This window comes from Balaenoptera musculus, chromosome 7, assembly GCF_009873245.2.
Source record: "Balaenoptera musculus isolate JJ_BM4_2016_0621 chromosome 7, mBalMus1.pri.v3, whole genome shotgun sequence".
NCBI lineage: Eukaryota > Metazoa > Chordata > Mammalia > Artiodactyla > Balaenopteridae > Balaenoptera > Balaenoptera musculus.
In genome coordinates this window covers 46622738-46641008 of record NC_045791.1, presented here as the reverse complement: position 1 = coordinate 46641008, position 18271 = coordinate 46622738, and the positions used below count along the sequence as shown (strand labels likewise).

Below are 18271 nucleotides of genomic sequence, written 5' to 3'. Positions count from 1 at the left end.
GATGTTGTGCTGCTGCACAACCTTCAAAACCTAGTTCAAATTAAATCTTTTCCAAGATGCTTTACCTGATAACTCTAGCTAGCTGGGATCTCTGTTGATTTGTTCCTACAGGCACCATGATGCAATGGAAAGGGTATGGGCTTTGGAATTCTCTACATCTAGGTTCCAAAGTCGTTCTGTTAGCTTTGTGACAACAGGAAAGTCATCTAACTAAGTCTTGGTTTTAACATATATACAAAATGAGAATAATACAACTTAGCAACAAGTTCAAAAGAAATCCTGTGTGATATGATTGATGTCACCAGAAGGAGTCCAGTTGAGTAGCTAGCTACCAGTAAGCCTAAGAAGGTAAAATTTTTCTTCATTAAGATATATCAAATACTTGGGATTTCCCTGGTGGCTCAGTGGTTAAGAATCCGCCTGCCAATGCAGGGACACGGGTTCGAGCCCTGGTCCGGGAAGATCCCACATGCTGCAGAGCAACTAAGCCCATGAACCACAACTACTGAGCCTGCACTCTAGAGCCCACGAGCCACAACTACTGAAGCCCGCGCACATAGAGCCCGTGCTCTGCAACAAGAGAAGCCACCACAACGAGAAGCCTGCGCACCACAATGAAGAGTAGCCCCCGCTCGCCGCAACTAGAGAAAGCCCACACGCAGCAACAAAGACCCAACGCAGCCAAAAACAATTAAATAAATAAATTCATTTATATATGTATAAAAAGATATATCAAATACCAACTAAGGACTAGGCACTTTAAAATAAAGGGTGATGATGAAGATAAACACAGTCTCTGCCTTCACAGAGGTAATAGTCTGAATTCACCTCAGCCCAGAGTCTAGTCCTCTACTTTGCAGACTCAGAAATGACCTGGAATTGATTAGATTAATGCATATGATACTTGCTTAACACTGATATGTGAAACCAGAATAAACAATTTCTTATTTATACTGAAAATGTAACTGTCAAACAAACTGACCCCTCAACGTGGTCTAACCAGTTAGCTATGGAATCAGAATGAGAAGGGGAAAAGATTCAAATATTTGGTGGACTTGGGTTCTGATGGCCAGATGGGCCAATCTGTAACACAGGAAGATGGACTTTCTTTGTTAATACATGTGTATTAAGAGATGACACCTGGCATATCAAGTCCAAGAGAGGCTACAAAACAATACACCCCTCCTACCTTCCTCATTTCCTAAAGATTTGCAGAAGAGGTTCCCAAATATTCCTATGGATCTTAAAGGTAGGGATAAAAATGCTCACCATAGATCTCTGCAAAAAGTATTATCTTATGGTGAGGCTGGGGGTTATGCTGAGAGAAGTGGATAGAACTCTGAACTAAATTCTGAGCAGAACTTATGAATGTGAGGACAAGGCAAAGAGAAATCACTGGATAAAAAAGGATGAACTCAGTTGAGTATCTGCCATTTGGCAAAATAGCAGCTCAGGGTCAAAGATTAGATTTCAATCTCAAGCCAAAAAAATGTCATTATTGTACTCCTATAAAATTATGTGTTTGGTAATATATTATCTAAATTTCTTGAAGGCTGATACAAGGCCTGGTTTGGCTTTCTATTAGAACACCATACCCAATAGATAATATGCTCTGCATCAATACTTAAGAAAGGAATGAATGACCCATCTTATCCTTAAACAAACGGCATACATATTATCTAGGCATCATCTGCACATTGGGTAAACCCGCTTATGAGAGAGATTTTTGGTGACTGGAAGAGAACATTGAAGTAGGCTTTAAATGGCATGAGACTTAAGTAGTACTAGGTTGGCACCAGAAGGGAGGTTGAAATCTTATCTCTAGCTTCCCTGTATCCCTTTGATATTTGAGTGTCCGTTAAAAGAGAGATCCCCAAGACATATTGGCTGGGCATGATTAAATGGAAAATATAGAGTCAAAACAGCCTTAACAAAAAAACATTTTTCTGAGGTTTGTCTATACCCATTCTGCAGGCCTTTTAGCCCCTCACAAAACTGTGGAGTGCACAGTAATCATAATAAGCTGTTAATTATTATTATTATTATTATTATTATTTATCTCTCTACCCATCACCAGGTTCATTCCAAAAACTATTGATATTTCAGGTGGCTAGCACACACATAGCAAGATAACAATAAAAATAACAGCAATGACCAAAATATACAGAAGGAAGTCAAAGTCAATGCTGAACATAAGGAAAGGAAAATAAGCTACAACCATGGGTAGTGCTCATACAGAGAATGCAGGCTTTTGGGATCTGTATACCTGCTATAAATGGACTATAATAGTGACACTGAGCTTTCTTACACAAGCATTTGAACTTCACAAGTATATTCTGATTTTCCTGGAAAATCCAAGTTCTTTAGAACATGAGCAAAAAGAATCTCTAGGGAAAGAAGAGTATATTAGCCTTTCTTCAGGGTATACTGTCAGATTTCCTTAGGCCTAAACCCACAGTGCATTGCTGGTTTAAAAACCACTACCTGAGATTTCAATTCCTGTAGAATGCTTCTTAAGTGAATTTTCATTTCTACTTTATCTTGCCACTATCTCAATCTTTTTGCCCTTTCTTCCTTCTTTCCCTCCTTCCATTCTTCCTCCCTCCTTCCCTCCCTCCTTCCTTCCTTCCTTCCCTCCTTTAAAAATCTAATCTTGGTATTCGCTTAAGACATTCATTCAGAGGCTAGTCTTTCACTTTGCTGGCATTGCTATTTAAATAAGAGATACCTAATTTGTTTATATTTTAAAAAAAATTAATGAGAAGGGAACTATATTGAGCCACTGAAAGTAATAAAAATTGAAATATAAAATATTTTATACTTTCATACAAAAAGCTGGCAGAATCTCTGTGAGCCATCTGGAGCTCAGGAGTTTGAGAGCGTGCATATTTTTGATCTAATGAAGGCAGGCATGCACAGGTGTGCTGGAAGGCACTCACGAAACGTCATGCTTCCAGGACTGGAGAAGAAAGTATGCTCCCTGGAGTATTGTTGTGGTTTTCTTTTCCACTTAAAAAAATGATATTGTGGGACTTCCCTTGTGGTGTAGTGGTTAAGATCCATGCTCCCAATGCAGGGGGCTCGGGTTCGATTCCTGGTCAGGGAACTAGATCCCATATGCATGCCACAACTGTTTGCGTGCCACAACTAAGGAGCCCATGTGCTGCAACTAAGGAGCCAGCTTGCTGCAACTAAGACCCAGCTCAACCAAATAAATAATAAAATAAATAAAAATTAAAAAAAAATGATATTGTATGGAATGTAGCTCATAAAAGTGTCAAACTGGTAGTTTTGCAGCCCCAAATTTCTTCCTGCAAAGCAAGGAAGGAATATTACAAATTTGCTGAAACATTTTTAGTAATGGGACTTAACTGGGGCATTATAGGAACTTATAAGCATGCCAAAAATTTTACATGAAATAGGTTGAGCATCTGAAGGTTCTGGTAAGAGATAAATGAATACATTCATAAGAAGTGCAGGTAGCTTTGCATGTTAAGTCAATTATTGCTCCTAGAAGTTTCATTTTTAATTAGGCACAAAGATTACTTAAAATGGCCATTCATGGCAGAGGGCCACTTAACAGAAGATAATGGGATCTCCAGTAGATTGTGCTCCTGTAAAATAGGTTCCTGCACTGGCTGGCCATGGGGCCACCCTCCTATGTTAGAAGAACTTAAATTGTTACTATTATTCTCCTGTGCTTTATATTACTCAGGGGTGGACTTTATCTTCTAAAAGCCACTGAAAAAAATGTATGGCTCCTAGATCAGAGAGAAGATGCTTAAGCTTTTCCCACAATTACTAATTGCTTTGCTAGCACAGCTAGCTGTAAGCGGTGGGGCGGGGGGGGGGGGGGGGGGGGGGGGCTACAAAAGTCCTATTTTAAAGGAATAAAATATAGAATAGGCTAAGATTTGATGATGAAACTTCATTTGTCAGTTCTAGAGGATAGCTAAAAGGCTGAGCAATTTTTTATACTCTTGTGAGAGCTATGACAATAGAGCACTATCAAGGTAGAGAAAGGAATCCTGGTTAACACCCCTTGATTTGGGATGGGTCACCAAAAGGATGAACTCTAGCAGTAATGGTGAATCAGAAGTAGTAAGTCTTTGGAGGACCTAGAGCTCAGCTTTGAGTCATCAGCAGATGAGATAATTCCAGAGTGCTAGTTCTTCCTGGAAGCAGGTGGAAGAAATTACAATCCTTTCGAAAGGAAGCTAGCATCGTCCTAGGCCTCCAATTATTTCTAAAAGTTATTTTGCAAATCAATGTCAGGTAAACAAAAATAAATAAATAACCAGGAGCTTAAAGAGACAATAAGACATGAATCAAATATAACAAGAATAGCAGATAATAGACACATGGGGGGTTCAAAGACTGGCATTATAAGACACATCTTCTAAATAACACATTACTTTCAAGGAGATAAGAAACAAGACTGCGAGTTTTAACAGGTATTTAGATACTAAAAATAGGATAATTTTACATGAATTTATGTATGAATGAATGGATCTATTAATATCTTGGACACAGCTAAAGAAAGATATGTCAGGAAAAAAATGTCTAGAATAAAGTATGAAAAAAAAATTGGTAACGCATGAGAAACCATAAAAGACAAGGAAGGCACAGTGATAAGGTCTAAGATATATATAATTAGAATCCCAGAAAGGGAGAAAAGAGAGAAAGGGGAAAGAGCACTATTTGAAGAGATAATGGCTAAAAACATTTCCAAGTTGACAAAAAATGTTACGTCACAGATTCAAGAGCACTTACAGACTGCAAGAAGAATAAATAAAAATAAATCCTCACCTAGGTACAACACAAAACAATTGCTGAAAATCAAAGTAAAAGGAAACCTTAGAGTAAGGGGAGGCAAATAGGACTCAGATTACTTTCAAAATAAATGACAATTAGACTGAGTTGATTTCTCAATATAAACAAGTAAGCCAGAGCAATGGAAGAATATATTCAAAGTGTTGAAAGAAAGTAGTGCCAACCAAGAATTCTATAGGTAGCAAAAGATCCTTTAAATATGAAGCTGAGCAGAAAAGAACATTTAACAAAATCCTATAAGTCTTCATAATAAAAACACTCAAAACTAAGAATAGAAGTTAACTTTTTCAACTTGATAAAAGTCAAGTCTATGAAAACACACAGCTAACACCATACTTAATGCTGAAAGATTGAATTTTCCCCCCTATGATAAGAATCAAGACAAGGATATCTGTTCTCACTACTTCTATTCAACATTGAACCGGAGGTTCTAGTCAGGGCAGTTAGGCAAAAAGAAAAAAAAGAATAAAAAAAGAAAAACAAAATAAAAGGTATCCAGACAGGAAATAAAGAACTAAAATAGTCTCTATTTGCAAATGACCTGATCTTGTATGTGAAAAATCCTAAGAAATCACACACACACATAAAAAAACACCCAAAAACCTAATAGATCTAATAAGTGAGTTTGGCAAGGTTGCAGGATACAGGATCAATATACAAAAATCAATTTGATTTATATAAAGTAGAAATGAATAATCCAAAAATGAAATTAAGAAAACAATTCCATTTACATTAGCATCAAAAAGATAAAGTACTTAGTAATAAATTTTTTAAAAGTAGTACAACATTTATAATCCGAAAACTAGAAAACGTTGTTGAAAGAAGCTAGAGAAGACCTAAATAGATGAATAGACGTATCTCCAAAGAAGATATACAAATGGCCAATAGGCACATAAAAGATGTTCAACATTGTTAGCCATTTGGGAAATGCAAATCAAAACCATAACGAGAAACCACTTGGCACCCACTGGAATGGCTATATTCAAAAGAGAGATAATAAGTGTTAGTCAAAATGTGGAAAAATCGGAACCCTTTTATATTGCTGGTTGGAAAGCAAAGTGATGCAGACACCTTGGAAGACATTCTGGAAGTTCCTTAAATGATTAAACATAGAGCTACCATATAGCTCTGCAATTCCAAATAGAAGTGAAAACATATGTCTGCACAAAACCTTGTATGCAAATGTTCATTGTGGCACTATACACAATAGCCAAAAAGTGGAAAAAATCCAAATATCCATCAAATGATGAATGGATAAACAAAAATGTATATACATACGATAGACCATTTTTCCTCAGTAAAAAAGGAATGAAGTACTTACACGTGCTACAACATGTATGAACCTTGAAAACTTATGCCAGGTGAATGAAGCTCCCTCCAGGGAGCGTCCAACTATGTTGAGATATAGTTCACACACCATATAATTCACCACTTAAAATGTACAATCCAATAGCTATTAATATATGCACAGATTTGTACAACCAACATTACAATTAAATTTAGAACATTTTCATTGCCCCCAAAAGAAACTCATACCCGTTAACAATCACTCTCCATTTTACCCCAACCCATGCAGCCCTAGGTAACCAATAATCTACTTTCTGTCTCTATAGATTTGCTTATTCTGGACATTTCATACAAAAGTGCTCTAATATCCTCCCATTATCTGGAAAGATGGTAAAATTAAATAAATATAATTTGATAAGTCAAGAATATACGCTGTGATAGCTGATATAATCACTAAAAGAATAGTAAAAATGTGCATTAGTCCCAAGTTAATAATGAAGGAAACAGATGGCACATTCAAGCTGGGTAATTTGAAGAGAGCTTAATAAAGGAGCTCTTTATAAAGATGTGACCAAGTTTAAACAAAACAAAATAAAATATAACAAAAGGAGATAGTGCAGAACTCCATTGTGTCAAGAATTGTCTGAGATTTTGCATAGCGTGCAAGCTGACAAATTATCCTGCTGTAGTTTCAAGGATGCTGGCAAAAGACACAAAACTCCTGGGTGAGAGACAAAGGACAGTTTGTCATTCACAGTAATAGCAGTAGCCAGAGTATCAGCATTTGTGCAGTTCTCTGAGCCTGAAATTCCCATAGGGTTACATAAAGAGGTCAGGTAACACTTACACATGTAGTAGATTGCATTGCAGGAGAGGAACCATGCCACCTGACAGGGGAAAAAGAGAATAAATATCCCAACTTCATATTCTTCCCACTTTTCAATCTCTTACTGGTGTCTTCCATTGAACAAAACCAACCAGAAATCAGAAAGCAAGGAAGCTCTTTGATGTCATCCATAAATTTGACCTTCCTGGGGCCCAGGGCAAGGTGGAAAAGGATGGCAAATGAATGAGTCAGATGGGACAAATGAATAAGCAGAGGGGAAAACATGAAATAATACAAAATAATCCAAGAGAAGATAAGAAAGAAGGGGAAAAGGAACAAAGAAATGGTTAGATAAGGAGATAGCACTTCTTGGGATAGAGATTTAACCCAAAATGTTCTTCAATTAAAAGCAATGATCATCTACTTGGATAAAAACCAAATGAGCAAAGAGACTTAATCATATGTCATTTACAAAAGACACTTCTAAAACATGGAGATAAAAAAAATGTTGACACAAAGTATGGAAAAAAGATGTACCATAAAACATCAGCCAAACTGTATTAGTATCAGACAAAAAGGTGAAGGCAGAAAAGTTACTAGAGATAAAGGCGAACACCTCAAAATGTTAACTGTTTCAATTTACCAAGAAGACCTACTAATTCTAAATTTGTAAAATAATATACTAAAATTAACTTCTAAAAACATAGCCTTAACACCTATAAAGCAAAATAGAACGTATACAGTAAAAAAAAAAAAATCCACAATCATACTGGGGGATTTTAATATAACATCTCTCAGAATATGGTAGAATAAACAAATAAAAAATCATTATGAATACAGAGAATTTAAACAACATGGTTGACACATTTGACCTAATTGACATGTTTTATATATATATGTAAAACAATAAATCCAACAACCACAGAAAATACCTTCATTTCAAGCATACACATACTATTACAAATGTTGACCATATGCAGGGCCAAAAAGCAAGTTTCAACAAATTTCAAAGGACTGAAATCATATACATTCTGTGACAACAAGGAAATTAAACTACATATTAAAAAAAGAACAAAAAAAAAAGACAGCTAGAAAAAACTCTATCATAATGGAAAATACATTGAACAGAATAATAATCAAAATACAGCTCATTAAAGCTTGAGAGATACAGCTATGGTCATACCTCAGAGGAAATACATGTCTTTAAATGTGAACATTAGAAAATATGAAAAGCTAAATATCAATGAGCTATAAGCATCCACATGAAAAATTTAGGGAAAAAAAAAGAATAGCAAATAAACCCAAAGAAAGTGCAAGAAGGGAAATAGAAAAGATAAGAATGGAAATAAACAAGATCAAACACAAACAGACAATAAGGTCATTCCTGAAAAGCTTTAAAATTCATAAATTCTGGTGAATATAATCAAGAAAAAAAAGAGAAGGCACAAATATCCAATGTTAGGAATAAGGAATAGGCCAACACAATAAATCCTTTAGGTATTAAAAAGTTAAGAAGAAAATATGAATAATTTTCTGCTAAAACATTTGAAAATTTAGATGAAAGAGATGAATTCCTATAAAATGCTACTTGTCAAATAGACACTAGAAGAAATAAGAATATTAGAGTAGTCCTATAACTATTAAAAATATTAAGCCATTTATTAAAAACTTTCCCGCAAAGAAAACCACGGGGCCAAATTACTTTATAAGTAAATTGTATTAACTATTAAGGAACAAAGAACACCAATGTTATATATACACTCTTTAAGGAAAGATAAAAAGAGGGACACTCCTCATCTATAATAAGGCCATCATAACCTTATACCAACACCTCATAAGAATATTATAAGAGAGAAAAATTACAGGCCAATCTCATTCATGAACATAGATGCAAAAATTATAAACAAATATAAAAAAAATGTAAGAAAGAATGAGTAGGGTTTATTCTATGAATGCAAGTTTAGTTTACCATTAAAAAAATCAACGTAACTCATTACTTCAATAGAATGGAGGAAAACCATATAACCAACTCAGTAGTTGCAGAAATGCTGTTTAATAATATTCAATATCCACTCATGATAAAAATTCTTAGCAAACAAGGAATATTAGGGAACCCTCCTTCCTTATGATAAGGGTATGACAATATTATATTTAGTATATATCCATTTGAGATGGGGAATAAGACTAGAATCTGTGCTACCAACACTCATACTCAACATTGTTCTCAAATTCCTAAGCAGTGTAGTAAAACTAAAAAAAGACATAAAGATATAAAAATTAGGATGATGATTGAAACTGTCATTATTCATAGATAATATGGTCATGTACATTGAAAACCTAAGAATGTTTTCAGTAAAATTTCTAGAATTAATGTGTGAAAGTAATTATGTGGTAAAAAAAGATCAATACACAGAAATCAGTTGTTTTTCTCATCAACAACAAATGATAGAAAATCAAATTTTAAAAAGGTATCCAAAATAGTGTAAAAATATCAGATATCTAAGAACATGTTTAACAATATATGTGCAAGGTATCTATGAAAAAAACCATGAAGCATCATTGCAACAAATTAAAGATATAATCAAGTGAAAAGACATAGCAATTTCATGGATTGGGCCTTTGTAAAAATATTATTTCTCCCCAGATTGATTTATAGATTTAATATAATCCAGTCAAAATCCCAGCAGGTCTTTGCAGAACTTGTGACTCTAATTCTAAAATTAATAGACTGAAGAAGAATAAAATGAGAAAAGCCTTGTTCTACCGAATATTAAGACCTTTTATAAATCATAGTAATCAAGGCAATGTGATATTGGCATAAATATTGATAAATAAACCAATGGAATAGAAGAGAGAGCCCAGAAAAGACCCATGGATGGATGAACAATTGAATTAGACAAAAGAGGCACTGTAAAGTTGTGAGGAAAGAATAATCCTTTCAATGAATGAGCCTGTGACAATTACCTATTTATGGGGACAAAAATAAAAAACCTCTATATTTTCACACCTTCATACCATTAGAAAAAAAAAATCAGGTGGATCACAGATTTAAATGTGAAAAGCAAAACAATAAATTTCTGGAATATACAGGGAAAATTTCTAAGCAGTATACAAAAATATCATCATAAAAAGATAAATTTGGCTATATTAAGAACTTCTGTTTATCAAAAGATACCATTAAGAGATCTAAGATGTGAGACATAGAATGGGAGAATAGATTTACAAGACATAACTAAAAAATAGCTAGTAACTAGAATATAAAACAAATAAGAAAAAGACAGACAACTCATCATAAAATGGGCAGGAGAATTGGTACTTAGCAAAAGAGAATGTCCAAATGGCAAATAATCACATGAAAAAGTGCTCAACCTCATAAGTCATCAAGAAAAGTCAAATTCCACCATGAGGTATCTCTGTACGTGCACCAGAATATCTACTGTAAGAATTCTAATAATATTCCAATTGTCAAGGATGTGAAGAACTGGGGAAAGGTATGCATTGCTGGTGGTCGTGAAAATTGGTACAATTAATCTGAGAAACTGGCAGAATCTACAGGAGATGAGCATAGACACACCATGACCTCACAATGCCACTCCTGCATACATGCCATGCAGAAATGCATGCATATGTGCACCAAGAGAAGGGTGCAAAATGTTCACTGCAACAATACTAATAACAGTCCAAATCTGGAAATAGCTCGGATGTTTATCAGTAGTAGAATGGATACATGAATTGTGGTATTTACATACAATAGAAGAGTTAGAAAAACTACAGATACTTGTAAAAGCATGGAAAAATATGGTAAATAACGTGTAAAGGGAACCAAGTCAAGCACGAAAGGATCATACTGCATGAATCCATTTAAAGTTCCAAACCAGACAACCTACTCTATTGTGAGTACGGATGGATACTTACGGTTAAACTATGAGTTGATTACTCTGAAAATCTGGATTGGAGGGCGGGACTTTTGGAGGACTGACAATAATGCATTTCATGATCTGACATCAGTGTTTGCCTTGTGATAATTCATCACACAATTTTGTCTGTGAACTTCTTTTCTGTACATGTGTTATCTTTCCCAGTATAAAGGGTTAAGACATTTGATTTGATGAGAAAGGGAGAGAATAAAGCAAGGAGGACATATTTTCCTTAGGGGTAGGAAGGCCGGGAGGGGCCAGGAGACAAACTGCTTCCTTTGTCATTTTACAGACTCAAATCAAAAAGGACAAGGGCCACTAGGGGAGGACTCGCTCTTTGGTGCCAAGATATCTGCCTTATTGTTTCAGATATCTTCGTTAGTTATGGGAAGGAAAATCTCTTTTTAACTTCCCTTTTGACAGAAGAATGCCTCTGTATTCTCTTAGGCTGTACTAGGTCTGGTAGTATTCTGCGCCTTTTATGTTGCATAATTCTTTATTTAGAATCATTTTTTTGTAAACCTCCTGGATACAAAAGCTAGTTTGTTTGTTGGCTTGCTTCAAAAATGTGAATGAGGGAATTCCATCATTCTTGGTATAGATCTTCAAGGTGTCTGGGAGTAAACTCAATATTAACGTCAATCTACAAGACAAAACTATTTAGGTTCTCATTCCTCAGAGATTTGTTCTTTTTCTTTTTGTCCCCAGTTACCACAGGTATAACAATTTTTACCCATGGAAGTTAGAGGAGGAGCATAAAGTCTGCAAATGGATACTCCCTGGATTTCCACTAAATGAGAAAATGCCCAGAGAGGGGAGACACAATTGAGATCTCATTCTAACCAATGAATACTCTTTCTTGAGGTTAAAAATTTATGCTGGGAAGTGGAATACTACTGGGCAATAGTATTTCCAGTGATTCCAAAGATACAGTTTCCACCTACCCTTTTCTCTGGCAAAAAAGACAGTCTGCTCCCTCTCTCTCTCTGTGTGTGTTTGTGTGTGTGTGTATCAGAGACAGAAAGAGAAAGAGTTGTTGAGAATAGAGAGGGGATAAACATTAGCCATTGATTCACTTTCCTGTTAGAATGCTCAAACTATATCATTTTCAGAAAGGAGCAATGGTTGCCCGCAGAACTTTTGGATGAAAAGAGGAATGATTGATGATGATCAAGATGATGAAAGTATACTTCTTTATGTCTTTAGCTCAAGTTATCTGCAAATACATGACTCTTTTTTATTTTGCTGGAATGACCTCAACATATCTATATGCTTTTACATTAAAGTCTCTTAAAACCCACATACGGAATCCAGACCATACTTCAGGGAATTGGATGTGAATGAGGGCTTTGCCTGGCACACAGCATCAATATGTTAGCTATAATCATGATTAGTATTACTGATTTTATCCCTCAGGGGAACTACTGGGCTTAGCCGTTGCATTGCATAACATGTCCTACAGACCACACCCAACGTGTGACCCAGGCCAGTACTGCTCTTCATTGGGTCTTAATTTTGACATCAGAAAAATGAAGAACTTGGATTCTGTAAGCTCTTTGACTCAAAGATTTCCTGCCTCAGTGGAGTACTCCAGGTTTCTCACAGGCTGGGGGTGAGCAAACCCTGGGTGTCAGCAGTGGTTGGTGCCAAGGGCCGTGTGTGTGTGTGTGTGTGTGTGTATGTGTGTGTGTGAACACACAGATATGGAGGAGGGGGTTTTGCCAGTTTCTTCAGGAGGCAGTGTTTGCCTTTCCCTGGGCAGAGGTTGAGAAGGTTAAGAAAACCTGGTGTAACAGATGCCAGGGACAAATGTTACCTAATTTGGTCAAAGAACAAAGAGTGTGTAAAATATGTGAAAATCCCAAACAGTGCAGTGGGATGGGGACACTTACAGGAAGAGCAGAAACAGAATTACTACCCAAGAATTAAGAGTAGGGTTGCCTTATCTCAGAGGGTGAGCCTAATGTAATTACCACTTCAAACAGTCTGGATGGTGAGGATGGAATCTTCTGGGTTGGAAGCTTGACTGCACTATTACTAGCCCTATTTGTACCAGGTACTCCATGACACTGAGCCCCAATTTCCTTAACTGTAAAATGGGGTAAACATCTAATTTATGAGGCTGTTGTGAGGTGCAGCAGGACTAGGCAGAGTGGGGACTCAGTAAATGAGAGCTACTTTTATCAGTAGAAAATTAATTTTTCTAATTCCCAAGATCACGTCAGGTTTACTCATACCTTACTAAGAATCCTCAAACGTCTCAGTAGTTTTCTACACCGATTGTACTCCCTGTTCCCCGTCCACCCCTTCCCCACGCCCGTGTGTTTAGCTGCGGAGTGGAAGGAAGAAGAGGCACGTGGGGGAAAGACCGGGACAAACCTGGCCCCCTGGTCCCCTGGCCTCCAGGCACGGTGGGGCCTGTCATGGCGGCCCGGCGACAGCTTAGGTGATCTCAGACAGCAGAGCAGGAAGAATGAAAGGGTCTGGGGGTCAGGGCTGCCCAGACCCCTGCCCCGCCCGCGGTCGGCCAGGCTAGCCCTGCGCGAGCGCCGGCTCACACGGGTCCCACCTCCCGCGGCGCGGGCCCGCCCCGACCTCGGGCTCAGCCTCGCGCTCGGGCGCCCACCTGGGGAGGCGGCGGCCCGGACCTCGGGCGCCGGTAGCCAGGGCCCCGCGCGGGTGGCGCGGGCTCCGAGCCAGCGCCCCCCAGCGCCCCAGCCCCCGAGCGGGGCCCGCCCGGCGCCCTCCCCGCCCCCACTGCGCCTCGCCCCGCCGCCCGCGGCCCCCACCCACCGGCCGCTCCTCCCCTCTCCCCACCCTCCTCCTCCGCCCCCTCCCCTCCCCCGCCGCCTCGCCTACCGCCCGGCCGAGCGTCTGAGCCGCCCCGGCCCGGAGCGCAGGCGGCGAGGCCACCGCACCTGCAGCGTGCTCGGGCTGCCGAGCCGGCACCTCGCCTCCCGCCGCCCGACCTCCTTCTCCCCACGCGCCGGGTCTCCCATGACGCCCGAGCTCCCCGGCCGGCGACAATGACCACTTCCCTGCAAGATGGGCAGAGTGCCGCGGGTCGGGCGGCTGCCCGGGACTCGCCGCTGGCCACCCAGGTGTGCGGCGCTGCCCAGGGGAGGGGCGACGCCCGCGACCTGGTGCCGGCACCCTGGCTTCACGCGCGGGCGCTCCTGCCCCCTCCGGACGGGACCCGCGGCTGTGCTGCAGACAGGTAGGCAGCCCTCGGAGGGCGCGGGGGAGTGTCCTGGGTTGGCAACCGGCGAGGGGGTGAGGAGGCGGTCCTAGGGGGCGAGCCATGTGCCCAGAGCTGGGCCAAGTTTGTGAAACTCTCTGAAGACAATTGCCTTTGAGCTGGCTCCTACCGGATCAGCAGGACATTGCGATCTCTCAGCGCCTTATAAATAGCATCACCGTTTCATTGAGAGCTTCGGATCTTTCTCGCCTCTGCCCGTCGGTGTGAACTAGGAGGCCGAGCTCCAGGCTGGCCAGCCCCCTTGCTTCTTGCTTCGTGGTCCTGCATTAAAAATAAAATCCTTTTCTTTCATATATTTAAAAAAATCATAGAATAAATGAGTTCACCTCCCACATAGAGTCTTACAGCGACCCTGGAGAGGCAAAGCACGGATTGACATTTGAGCAGTCTTGCTGTTCAGCAGGAAAGAATAGAGGCTTTAAAAGGTTTCCCAGTCTCCATAGCATTCATCACTAAGTGCCTGTAGAGTTCACAATTTCGCACATACTTCAGGAAAGAAAAAGGCTGCAACAATACAAAAATCTGTAGTCCTTTATATTCATACATTTAAGTGGTGCTTTTTTTTTTTTTTTTTCTTCTTCAGATTTTCAAAGTGCTTCAACTTCACTGAAGTTAAAATTACTCCGCAGTGGACTAGAGTGCATTAACACCAGCAAGTTCTATTCACTTAACCTTCTCAAAAACACTGCCTTGCAGTTTAGTATCTATAAGCACTTGAAAAATCAACAGACTGTGTGTGGGCAACATTGTGAATGAAATTTGAAGTGCGATGAACCACAGCTATAATTAATAAACCATAACTTGCAAAAGTGATTAGTAAAATAGCATAGGGATGAATTCAGTAAATGTTTATAGACTTTGTCAATTTAGTGGATGCAAAACAATGTCTAGCTCCTCAGGATGATTTTTGCATCAATAATTCTGTAGTCTGTATTTCAGCTTCAGGAAAATTATCAGAAGTGCTGGAAATGGGGTTTCCAGGCCTGGTGATTTTTTTTTTTAAAGGCCCCCAAAAAAGGAATACAAAAGAAGATTGATTTATAGCAATTAACTAACTTATTTTGACCCATAGAAAGTACACCACAGACCTTTGCCATACACTTTATATAATATTAGTGTTGTCACAGAGTGGTGCATGCTGGCCTTAACTTTTTAATCCTGACAGCAATTATATTTTACATTCTGTTTTATGTAAATTACACTCTATGTTCTCTTGGTGTAGGAGAAAAAAGAAAGATCTTGATGTTCTGGAAATGCCATCTATTCCAAACCCTTTTCCTGAGCTATGCTGCTCTCCATTTACATCTGTGTTGTCAGCAGGCCTGTTTCCCAAAGCAAATTCAAGGAAAAAACAGGTATGCATTTAAAAGTGTTCTAATTCAAAAATCTTAGGAGTTCTACATCCATTTAGTCTTTAAGATACTCTTACACTATTAACAAAGTACTAGCATGGCCTATTTTAAATAACTCTATTGACTGATACAGTTCATAGCCATTAGTTTCCTTCAGGGTCTCAGTTTTCACATCTGTATAATGGGAACTTTAAAACTTACATGTCAGGCTTTTGGGATGGGTTAAATGGAAGAATATATGTAAAGTACAGAGCCTGGGAGCTACTATTATTCACATTGTAGGTGGGAGAGTTATATATGATAACAGCTGAACGATTTTAAGTCAGAAATTGGAAGGGCTGGCGGTGGTGTCGTGATGAGAAGGGGATTGACTGGTTCTTTTAATACCTTCTTTAATCTTTCACGTTTTCAACCCAAGCCAACTTTATTTACTAAAGGAAAGTGATAATGGTGAACTGTGGTGAAAGGTAATAGGAGTTTTGGACTCCGCAGGTTTTCTTTCAGCGAATTCCTCAGTTTGGAGGCTACTGGCTGCAGAAGGCAGATGACTTGTAAGTGATGATTAGCTTGTGAACTTAATTTTTATGATTTTCTTTCTTTTCAAGTTTCTATTTTGGGACTGACTTGAGCAAATTAGACATCAAGGACCAAGCAACTATGGGGAGATCCAAAACAATTATACATTTTTTGAAAGAAAAATTAGTGTATCCTAGGATAATCCCATCTCCTTGAATATGCTTTCTCCAAATTTATTTTTTATTTTTTTTTTTTATTTTTTTTTTTTTCTCCCAATTTTGAATCAACAAAACAAAGAGAAGCTTCACTATGCAAAATGTACCTTGTTCTTGCAAGGGTAGACGCAATAAATTTAAATAGTCAGATGCTTGCAGCAAGGAGAGGGATAATGAACAGAGAGGAGAAGACAGTCAATTATTTTCCCCCATCTGTTGTTCTCTTTCGTTTTTCCAGCACTTTTACTACCTGTGATGGGTTCAATAATGTGTGTTTATAGTTTTAGGAATGAAGGAAATGCCCCACGAAATAGATGAATTCTTGATAACATACAGTAATAATAGAGACAGTAGAGAAGCATTCCATGGGATGCTGTATTTTGATGGATGTCTGGTATAATAAGGCTTATATACTTGTTTTTTTGGGGGGAGGTAGGGGGTTGCAGTTTAATTGGTACATGTGCTTTTTGGATAAGGATTGGAGAAAGTGGGAGTAAATATTCCCGGAGCAGAGGTGTGTTCTGAATTAGAGTCTTTGATGGGGGAGGCCAGTCCTTCAGTATGTGGGACTGAGACTTTGGATGGGGAGATGATCAAGGAGGAGACTCTTTCAAGACCTGTAAAGACAGAGCCCAAGGAAAAAACAGCCCTGCTGAAATGTCTGGGCCTTTTAAGAGCTTGGCTTTGGGGTTAAGATGTAAGATGGGAATGTAGATGATAGATTTGTCTGTGCGTCATGGTGGTGGAAAAAATCGATTCTGGACTGTCCCTATGATCCAGAATGGGAAAAGGAACTATCTGATGATGGCATAATAGGCATTTGGGGAATTTAATACATTGTTTCCCTATTTATGGAGGGCCTGCTATGTTCCTTGCACCATCCTAGGCGCTGAGGCACTGAGCTGGGCAAAAATGCCACTCAAAGGGTGTTTATCAAGGTGGGGCTTTGATTCGGGGTTGGGTTAAGACTTAGGAGTTGAACAGAGGAAGGAGAGAGGACGGGGTCTACTCCGACTTTAATTTTGTGAATGAGCACTGGGAGAATGCCTCCTCTACCAGATGTGCCCAAGGGGCAGCGATTGTTTTGAATAGGGAGAGAATGTTTTATGCTTAAGTTAATAGAGGGAGAAAAACGAGAAAGAGAGTGGGTGTGAGTGTCAGGGTCAAGTAAAGGTTGTGGCCTAAGTATGGGTAGTCATCATCTTAGAGTAAGACGCCTGATCTTGGGGAATAACATTTCTTCAGATCAGGTTCAGCAAATCGGCAACATGGGAGAAGGGTGCTATGCTACCCTTGACTCTGACCGGTTTCCTGCTTCGGCCTTGGGTCCTGTTTCCACGGTGACCTTTTCAGAGAGCACTGCTCCCACACAGACAGCTGTGCTGTTGCAGGAGCAGAGTTCTGGCCTGACTCCTGGAGACCAGTCCCAAAGGGTTGTTTCCACCTGAGAAGTGCCCTTCCTGCTCCTGCTCTCTTCCGTGGCCCGAAGGTTGGGGGTCCCCATGAAGAGAAGGTTATCCCAGAGTTGGGGAAGAGGAACGTTCCTTTCTGCATTCTTTTAGTTCCCTTTTCCCCACCTGGACTTTGCATTTAGAACTGATCCTTTGTTTTTATTCCTTTGTATATGCTCAGTTCTTTGGAATGAGGGAGGTTTTGGGAACAGATGACTCTGTCAGTAATTCTCCCAAGCTCAGTCTTTGTGACACAGATTACCCTTTTACAAGATGATATTTCAGGCCCAATTATCTCTGACCTTTGGTTGAGATGAGGTAGATGACTATATGTGCTAGGTTTCTATTGAATATTATTTATGACTGCAACGTGATAGGAGACGATGTCTCATTTCTTTATAGTGTCTCTTTCATTTGTTTTGTTTAACCGTTCCAGTCATTTTAGCAATTCTTTTCTCCCCATAGAAAAAGTGAAGAATTGCACTTGTTACTTATAAATAAATGACCAGAAAGTTTGAAAGAGTCCAGACTGGAAACGTTAAATTTCATGTGGCCTTTCAAAACCACAGTCAAAAATCATTTTACAGGCCATAAATATTTTTTTTTTTTTACAAT

General features: G+C 39.0%; 1 protein-coding gene across 5 annotated transcripts in view; it reads left to right on the top strand.

Moving 5' to 3' along the window:
* GRB14 (growth factor receptor bound protein 14) overlaps positions 1-18271 on the top strand; it is a 177945-nt gene that overhangs the window by 38132 nt on the left and 121542 nt on the right. Inside the window, exons 1-2 of one of the 5 annotated variants that reach the window (XM_036858655.1) lie at positions 13717-14080; positions 15345-15477. The exons of 1 other annotated variant lie outside the window; for it this stretch is intronic. In XM_036858655.1, coding sequence (XP_036714550.1) covers positions 13890-14080; positions 15345-15477 — 324 coding nt within the window. In that variant the 5' untranslated portion in view covers positions 13717-13889. Of the gene's footprint in view, positions 1-13716; positions 14081-15344; positions 15478-18271 lie in introns of those variants that run through there. 3 more of the 5 variants (XM_036858653.1, XM_036858658.1, XM_036858654.1) reach the window with 3 other exon arrangements.